Source organism: Rhipicephalus microplus, chromosome 10 (assembly GCF_043290135.1).
Source record: "Rhipicephalus microplus isolate Deutch F79 chromosome 10, USDA_Rmic, whole genome shotgun sequence".
Taxonomy (NCBI): Eukaryota; Metazoa; Arthropoda; class Arachnida; order Ixodida; family Ixodidae; genus Rhipicephalus; species Rhipicephalus microplus.
Window position 1 is genome coordinate 53,522,405 of NC_134709.1, and position 9,738 is coordinate 53,532,142.

The 9,738-nt window shown below is 46.1% G+C and overlaps 1 protein-coding gene across 1 annotated transcript; it reads right to left on the bottom strand.

Annotated features, from left to right (window-relative positions):
- On the bottom strand, positions 1 to 2,157 carry LOC119181073 (heat shock protein 68-like). The gene has a single exon (XM_075875667.1). It carries the CDS (start codon positions 2,073 to 2,075, stop codon positions 156 to 158), a length of 1,920 nt encoding a protein of 639 aa, XP_075731782.1. The 5' UTR covers positions 2,076 to 2,157; the 3' UTR covers positions 1 to 155.
- Between the last annotated feature and the right edge of the window lie 7,581 nt (positions 2,158 to 9,738).

A 9,738-nucleotide genomic window follows, 5' to 3' on the forward strand; every position in this document is an offset into this window, starting at 1 on the left:
TTTTATTTTTTTGAAAAAAGAAAGTCCCTTTATTATAGCACCTCAGTATACAGCCTCCAATTTACAAATTATATAGGTGATTATGAATACATGGCCTAGTTATGAATATACAGAGCAATGACGAATGAGCGACTAGGTAACAGGAACTTATTGCCTTAGTCCACTTCTTCGATAGTAGGTCCCGACTGGTTCGGGTTGCCACCGTGTTTCGGGCCTTGTTGGCCCGGTCCGTGATGCAGCTTGCTCATTACGGGCATGCAGGTTTGCTGCAATTCCTTGAGCCTGTGCTCGTACTCGTCCTTTTCAGCCAGGCTGTTGGCGTCGATCCAGGAGATGGTCTCGCGACACTTTGAGAGCACGGTGTCCTTGTCTGTGGAGGACAGTTTGTCACCGGCTTCTTCAGCTGCTTGCTTGACTCCGTATACATAAGTCTCCAGAGAGTTTCTGGCAGCAACCCTCTCGCGCTGGGCATCGTCTTCCTGCTTGAACTTCTCGGCTTCGGCAAGCATGCGCTCGATGTCCTCCTTGGAGAGACGCCCCTTGTCGTTGGTGATGCGAATGCTCTCCTGCTTGCCCGTGCTGTTGTCTCTAGCAGAGACCTGCAGGATACCATTGGCGTCCATGTCGAAGGTCACTTCGATCTGGGGAACGCCACGAGGCGCCGGTGGGATGCCATTCAGGTTAAACGTTCCCAGGAGGTGGTTGTCTTTGGTGAGAGCGCGCTCGCCTTCGAAGACCTGGATGGTGACCGCGGGCTGGTTGTCCGAGTATGTCGTAAAGGTCTTCGACGTCTTGCAAGGGATGCGAGTGTTCCGCTCCACGATGCGGGTCATGACACCACCAGCAGTCTCAATACCCAGGGACAGAGGAGCCACATCCACCAGCAGTACGTCGCGAATGGCTTCGCTAGAGTCGCCGCTCAGTACGGCTGCCTGAACTGCAGCTCCGTATGCGACGGCTTCGTCCGGGTTGATGCACATAGACAACTCCTTGCCGTTGAAAAAGTCTCGTAGCAGCTTCTGCACCTTCGGGATGCGCGTAGATCCACCCACCAGGACTACATCGTGGATCTGAGACTTGTCCATCTTGGCATCTTGAAGAGCACGCTCCACTGGTTCCAGAGTACTTCGGAACAGGTCTATGCAAAGCTCTTCGAATCGAGCGCGGGTGAGCTTGCTGTAGAAGTCGATGCCTTCGAACAGAGCGTCTATCTCGATGCTCGCCTCGGTCGAGCTGGACAGGGTCCTCTTGGCACGCTCGCAGGCGGTACGCAGTCGCCGTATCGCCCTCGGGTTCTTTCTCAGGTCCTTGCGGTGTTTGCGTTGGAACTCTTGCACGAAGTGCTCGACCATTCGGTTGTCGAAGTCCTCGCCTCCCAGGTGGGTGTCGCCCGCCGTGGATCGGACCTCGAACATGGAACCCTCGTCGATGGTCAGCACCGAAACGTCGAATGTGCCACCTCCGAGGTCGAAGATGAGGACGTTCTTCTCGCCTCGCAGGTTCTTGTCCAGTCCGTAGGCGAGAGCAGCTGCGGTCGGCTCGTTGATGATGCGCAGCACGTTGAGACCCGCAATGGCACCGGCGTCTTTGGTGGCTTGCCTCTGAGAGTCGTTGAAGTAAGCGGGCACCGTGATGACAGCATCGCTCACTTGCTTTCCCAAGTACGCCTCGGCGGTCTCCTTCATCTTAGTGAGAACCATGGCGCTGATCTCTTCCGGGTTGAAGCGCTTGCGCTCTCCCTTGAACTCGACGCTGATCTTGGGCTTGCCGCCGTCGTTCTCCACTTTGAAAGGCCAGTGCTTGATGTCGTCCTGGATCTTGGGGTCGTCGTAGCGGCGCCCGATCAACCTCTTCGCGTCGAAAACGGTGTTCTCCGGGTTCATGGCCGTCTGCGCCTTGGCAGCATCGCCGATCAGCCGCTCGGTATCCGTGAAGGCTACGTAGCTCGGCGTCGTGCGATTGCCCTGGTCGTTGGCGATGATCTCAACTCGGCCATGCTGAAAGACACCCACGCAGGAGTACGTTGTGCCGAGGTCGATGCCGATAGCCGGCGCGTCAGACTTCCTACCAGGCATGGCGATTGTGCAGCGTTAGCTTGGGTACTTGAGTTCCGTTCAGCAAGAATGCTCACTGAGTGCAGTGAATGATCTGCCGTGCCTCGGCAGCGGCGCGCGATTTATACTGTTCGCGCGCTCTTCTAGAAACGCCCAGAGGCACCGCGAGCCATGATGACCAATAGGAGCAATGTAAGGCACTGACGTCAACGGAGCAAGTCCGCGATTGGTCTCCGGTGTAAGGAAGCACCGAGAAAGCTCTCGTGTCGTCTGCTCGCGAGCACTGCAGTTTTCGATGACGCCGTGGTTTTCTACTCTGTTCTGGAATGGTCGGTTCTTCGAAGGCGCAATAAATGCGTTATACTTAGAGAACACCACGTTTATATACGGTGTGTGTATGTAGCAGTTTCAAAATGTTTATTTTTCGGACTGGCGCGATCAAGCGAGCAGCACATGCGACCCATTGATTCGTGGTATGTAGTGTTCTTCGCAATCATTATTAATTGTAAACGTTTCCACGGGCGCCATGTGTTGACAGCCTAAGTTCTTCTACACTGACCACATTTTGTTACACCAAGTTAATCTCAGATTAGAAACATTAGCACTCTAATACAAACTGGTCGTCGCAAAGGGGCCAGGAGTTTCGAGACCGTTCGCGTGGTGAACATACAGAGGAGGAGCGGGCCCTGCAGGGTTGACGTAAGCGTGGGTCGACCCCAAAATCACGAAGGTTCGCGTTGTTTCTCGCGTGATCTCACTCCGTGTGTCGTCTGCTAGGGCGAACAAACTGCTGCGCTCGCGGCAGTTATCGATCGCGTCTGGCACTATTTGCAAACAAGGTGTGCATTTTTTTTTATTCCGCTGCTCACTGCTGTCACGCCGCGCTACTGTCGTGTTTTAGAGGTGCCGACCAACTATGCGACACGCATCACGACGAAGAAACCCTCCGAACAGCTGCTTTCGTCGTCCAACGCCGGTAGTTCTAAACATACTGAACCATGCGTGCTACAGGTGACACCGTGACAGCAGCGTCACAGAGTCTGAAGCTACATTACCACTGCCTAGGTGGAAACATCCGTGGTTCGAAACCGGGAGACAATGCGGTAATTAAGTGAGCGCTCAACAACGAATTAAGCCGTCAAACAGGAGTACACCCGGGCAACGCTTCACCTTACATGCGGATAGAGGCGTCATCATGCCTTTGATGCAACAGCTAGCCTCACCTCACAAAAGCCATTAATTATATTGCCCCGACTTCTACCGTCAATCATCCGCAGATCAGATCAAAATAAGGGGCCTCCAAAAAGTGAAATGCACATTAATTAGCATCCTAAGATATAAAAAAAGGTATTACGTTAGGATCATACTTACAAGAAATCTGGCCATTCAATATCTTACACCTTCCCAACCAATTGAGGAACAACTAAGATCAGTAGAGTCATAAAGTTGTGCAATTTCCAACTCTTAATTACCTTTAATGTTTTACTTCCTATTTCTTGTAGCCCTTGTTGTCTCTGCGCCGTAACTTGGCAATATAGTGCACTGCCAATTAATTCTTTTGTACACAAGACTAAACTGTTCTCATTAAGCTCTTAAGTATAACGCTGTGGAGAGTAGCTTTACTCGCACTTTTCATTGCTTTTATTTCATTGCAGCAGTGTAAGTACAATGTAGTTTCAGCTCATAATCAATCATTATTGGTCCAGTACTGTTTTAAAATGTAGCTGTACATTAGAGAATCCCAGACAGAATTCTGTCATAATCATATCACAATTTTTATACATCAAACCCCAACAATTATTATATTATAATTATTCCGAAATGTGCATCCCATCGAACTGCCAACTATGTCAGGCCTATTGGCCTGCCATCATTCCTGAATGAGGAGCATGTAGGACATTTAGGGGCACACCATCCATTAGAAATAAACCATCACATATGCCCTGCTAACTTGGGCTGCATTTCAAACCCTGCTCGGCAGCACCCAACATTACATTTTTATTGCAGGTGTCGGAACTTTCTCTTTGATCATATCAACCCCAGCTTACTGTGAAACACCAAGAATCTGCAGAATCACATTCATAAGCCATCGAACAAGTGATAGCAACATAACTGCCTGATGTCTTAGGCACCGTGCGGTCTAGTTTTCCAAAGTGACTGCAGTGCCAGAATGCAAAGCCAAGTGGATAAAGAAAGCAATAATGAGACAAGGTCTGTCAAAACAAAACCCAATGCCATGTTTTCCTCCCCGAATCACTTGAAGGAATGTGGCCGGTGACACTACACTGGTGACACGTGCACGCATCTCTTTTCAGCGTGCCCCTAACAGCCCATGTCAATGAAACTGGGACAGGCCCGTAGAAGCAATGCAGGTCCCTCTGGTCAGGGGACGGTGCCTATGCCAGAGAGTTATTGATCACAAAGCAGCGCCAGCAATGACTGAACTATTTATTCTTAGCATGACAATATGATACGTACGTACGTACAAACATATGTAAAACAAACCCCCTTTTTCATATGAATGGCTCCCAATTAGTGCTTTGTATATATGATCCATTCAGCATGTACCCGATGTCAACAAAACATTGCACTGAGACGACACTAGATGGCATTAAGAATGCCAAGAAGTTAGACACTTGTAACTTTAGTCATGAACATAACGGCAGCTAGCAAAACATTTTTTCAACAGGTATTTGACCATACATGACACACGAGTCAAGTTTAATGTCGTAATGTGCGAGTGAAACCTCTAGAGTGACTGGCATGAAAGGACATGCCGCGCAACCGGCAAAGTGTCGAATATAGATTACTGCTAATAAAGCATGGCCCTCTTGGCTCCAGTCAATTTAATACGAGTACTAGATCTCTAGGCTAGAAACATTGCATGAAATGTTGATGAGCCTGAGGTAAAGTTGTAGAATATGTTAGCACAATGGAGCATTCGATAACAAGGTACATGAACACAAAGGTAGTCATTTTATGTGATTAAAGCGAGTTGAACTAATCAAATGGTCTCCACTGTTTCTAAAGGCATTTTTATAACAATTCACATTTTTTAAATATTCCAACAATGCTTTACAAAACACATCAAACCCATTTGATCAACGGAAACACAATAGTATGGTGGTTGTTTCATTGGTAATTCATAATATCATATAATGAAACAATAAATAAGAACAATGGAGAATAAACTTTGTCTGCCAAGTCCGAGTTACATACCTTGGTGCACAGCCTGAAATGTAGCCTAAGTTAGGACAGTACCTCAAACTTTATGCTGAGGCCACTGAAGGCTTGATTCACATTGACGAAGGTCAGCAAAAGACGTTGCTGAGGCCAGCGACACATGTGTCACTAACCAAGAGGAAGTCACCACAGCGTTTTCTGATGGAACACAGACAGACATAAAATGAACTTTAATCGATCCTGAGTAGTTACTTACAGGACCCCCTAATGGGGGGCTGTTGTAACTGCTGTGCAAAGCACAATTTTATTCTCATGGCTTGCTACAATTTCCTGGAAAAGGGAGACCACCCAAAAGACGACACCTTAAAAATAATGAAATAAAGCTGTTTATTCTCTCTCTCTCTCAGGGTAGTCTTTATTTTCTCTTTTTTTCTTTATTTTAAAGTAATCACACAGTCACAATGCTCGACTTAACAAACGTATTTGATGCTTGTCACTTCTCTGGGGGTGGCTAGGAACATCTTCCAGTGGCACAGACCAAAACGGCATAAATTTTAAATAAGACTTTGAATGTAACGAACTGGCACAAGATGCACTATTTCGAAAATCTTTAATTAGCTGATGATCACCTGTTGAAAGGATCAGAGAACACAAGAAAGTACTGAAGTCACTGGACTGTTGAGTTTGTGTGTCAACCACTGCTGCCCTTGGACATGTCTTTTAAAAGGTCAAGCATGTTTTACACCACTGCCATTACACAATAAAGAAATAACTGCTTCAACATATGACGAGAACATGCATTATGCAAAGTTCATCACTCGAAAGTGATACACGTATGTGGTCGCTGAAACCATATTATATCCAGATTTTGGTGTGGCCTACCTGGTTTGACACCGCCTGGGTGAATCTGTTACTGATGGAGCATCTGTCAGTAGAGCACTCAGATGTGTTATTCATAGGTTATAGGGTCTGTGTACGTGCGGAAAGTTCATTTTTTATCCGCTTTAATTTCTTCCCATTTATGTCATTACTACACACTATACATTCAAAAGCATGCCAAGTAGCACCTGCTATGTCCCCTCTACCTTCCTTAGCACTGTTTGTTACTCTCATTTAGCTCTGCCTGACACAAGAAAACGAGCCTTCAATTGTCAGAAATTTTTTTCGGGGTAGGGGGAACCTGTTGAAGGCCTTGAATAACCCACATTTTCGTTGTTTATTCTCGGTAAAACAACCCTCTCCATCTGAACTTCGGTGGAGGCCCTAGCCCCTAGGGTGGCCCCTTGGCTACGTGCCTGATTTATGGAGCCAACAGCAACAGATGCGAATGTATTGACAGGTGGCTAGGATCCCCAGTTTTCTGCAATGATAGTTGTTACGGATTGATTCCACTCATCACTCTTTTCATCACTCATTTGAGTTGCTGTTAATTTGTGGGATTGCAAATAATTGAAGCGTAGATGTGCACAACTCCTCTACTACTGAAGAGTACCACCCTCCGAAAAAGGGGGATGACTCGAAAGCGTGTTTCAAGTGATTGCTCACTCCAACACCAGGTGAGACGCTGAAAGGTTGACAGTCATACTATTTCAGCAGCCACATCACTGCATTTTATGCTGCATTTTGAATCATGACCTGAGGCTTTGCGTCCTTGCATAAATAGCTGTTGTGGCATGTTTGCAGTTTTTAGTGCAAAAAGAACACTGACACTTATTTCTTACATTGCTTGAGCATGACATGTACTGAGCCAAGCAAAATTCTCACATTTAAGTGTCTGTCACAGTGCTCAGTGATTTCAGAAGCCGAAATGAAGGAACTGGAGATTCAGGGCTGTTTCTTTTAAAAAAAAAAGCCGAAAATATCTGCCTGTGTTATCATATGACAGGTATTGGTTTTAAGACATGATGCACAAAACATTTAAAAACACAGCACTCACAAGCAAAGACACACCACAAACATGCACCAACATTCGACCTGCATACCGAATGCCACTGTAATAACCGTATAGTATTAGAAGCTCTTGTGTTCAGACAACGTCCCCACATTTTCACTTGAAGAACCAAGTAGGTCCCAAATTATCAAGTTGAAGCGACGGTAAAACTGGCAGCTGGCTGAGTTGGTACGCATCCATTCTTTTTAAAAAGACGTGCGTTTCTAGCTTTCTTGCCCTCGTCTTCCGTGTGCACTAAAAGAAGTTCAAACACGAAGTGACGGTGAAAATTCCGACTCCTGGGATGACACATCTGATAAAAAACAACTGCCAGTCACACAAGACAAATGCTGAAGGACTTCAGGAACATCGCACGTTGAAGGCACCTGCATACCTAATAACCGCGTAAGATTTGAACAAACTTGCAACTCACTTCTAATAATAACACCTGGGCTTCTATTTGCCAAAACCACCTTATGATGTTGAGGCATGACATAATGTAGGTCTCTGGCAATTTCGACCACCTGACATTGTTAAACGTGCGCTGACATACTGAACAGTATGCAAGCCTCTAGCATTCTGCCTCGATCGAAATGTGACTGCCATGGCTGAGATCGAACTCGCGACCTCCTGGTCAACATCTGAGCACTGTGACCAAGCGACTAAAAAGCTTTGTAACAACAATTTTTAGAAGGGGTCCTTACTGATGCTAAGTCATAATCTTACTGCTGCTGCGATGAATAGCGACAGTTACGAAATTCTAAGCATCATGTGTCCATGTGCTACACAGGTCAAACACAGCCACTTCTGTCTGAAATCATTCCGATGCAGTAGCTGATTCAACGCCTCATTTCTAATGAAAGAGGCCCTTTCAGAACACAATAGGTGCCAAATGCAGTTTCAGCAACATAAATCATGAAACGATTTATTCATTGAATTAATCAGTTGACTGATCATTGACGTACTTTCAACAACCAAAGCTAGGAATGTGTAAGTTTTTCAAATGTACGCGAGGTGTTGATGTTCCACTGGCTGAATAACTTTCTGTATTTTAAAAGCAACCATAAGGAAAGTGAACATGCCTGTTCTTTTTATTGATAATTTTTGTTCATTTCCTTTTAGTTTTCAAGTATTTAGTTCATTGCATAAATATTAGCATATGTGCCACGAGGGTTTCAGAGGCAAACCTGCCCTTTGTGCTTGACATATAACAGCCACAAGTAATGTCTGAAGAAAAAAAAAAGGGTTTTGTTATTTCGTTTTGCAAGTGAAGGCACATATGATCACGCACATACAAGGGAGGCCATAAAAAACAATCCTCTCAATGCATGTGTGTATTTGCAAGCTGCATGTCTCAAGAAGTTTCCAGAAACACTCTGCACTGCTGGGGCAGTCTGCTCATACTTTATCAAATGTGGCCGTAAGCATATTCAATGGCAGTCAGCATATGCATCCTGCAGTCATGACTCAGCGTTGCATCAAAGCCAGCATGTAAGAATGTTGCCTTTTATAATGCCAATACACAACCACAACAGCTGCCCTAGACACTAACGCTGGGATGCAGTGGCATAGCCAGTGTTTTTTTTTTTTTTTTTGGGTGGGGGGCTAAAAGGGGGCAACCATCTTGTATGCAAGTGTAGTCGAGTGTATATATGTGTGAATATCTGTAAAATGAAAATCGCCCCCCCCCCCCCCCCCTCCTCGCAGCGTTGCGAAGGCAGGCTTCATACTATATTGTAAACAGTTGAATATCCGCCGTTGCGACTACACGCATGCCCCTAATGGTTTGCTGACGACCTATTTAATTTGCAGCCATACATTCGGCGTATGTGAGCCACAACTCCCGGGTAAAACGGGAACAGCAATTATTTTCAGCTGTGGTTGAAAGCGCTGGTGCACATACCGTGTGAGACGCGTATACCGGTTGGCATTACAGTAAAAGAGTAAAAAATAAACCAAAACCGGGTCATGATGCAAAAAAGTGAGAAACGAAACGGCCGCTTCACTTTATTTCAGCATGAATTCCGTGCTAGTTAGCGCCTCACAAAGCGCAACGCAGAGATGAAACCACACCATCCAGGTTCACGAACATAAGTTTCATTTCGGCGCCGCAGTCGTGTAGACGTCGGCGATCGAAAGTACTGCTACCAATCTTCTTGCTATTATTCACTCAAGGCGATGACCGAACGTTTCACTAGGATTCATCGAAAGCCAGCGCTCGTCTCGCAAAAGTGCGACCCAAAATGGTTTGATTTAAATGACTTCGTCAACCGTCGCTTTCTGTGATCGATCGCCGACTAAACATCGTGAAAGCCACCATACGGGTCGTGTCTGAGATCTCTCACGCATGAATCAGTTCTCCTAGCTCTCAAAAGGCAGCTTGTTTAGCTTTTTTTCAATCACTGAGCACGCAAAGGAGATCGAGAAATACACGCGAAAGAAACTACGTTTCGGTAAGCGGGAAAATGAATCACAGCTAGCAGACGGCACGAGAGCTTTCTCGACGCTTCCATACACCGGAGACCAATCGCGGACTTGCTCCGCTGACGTCACCGCCCTACTTCACTTCTA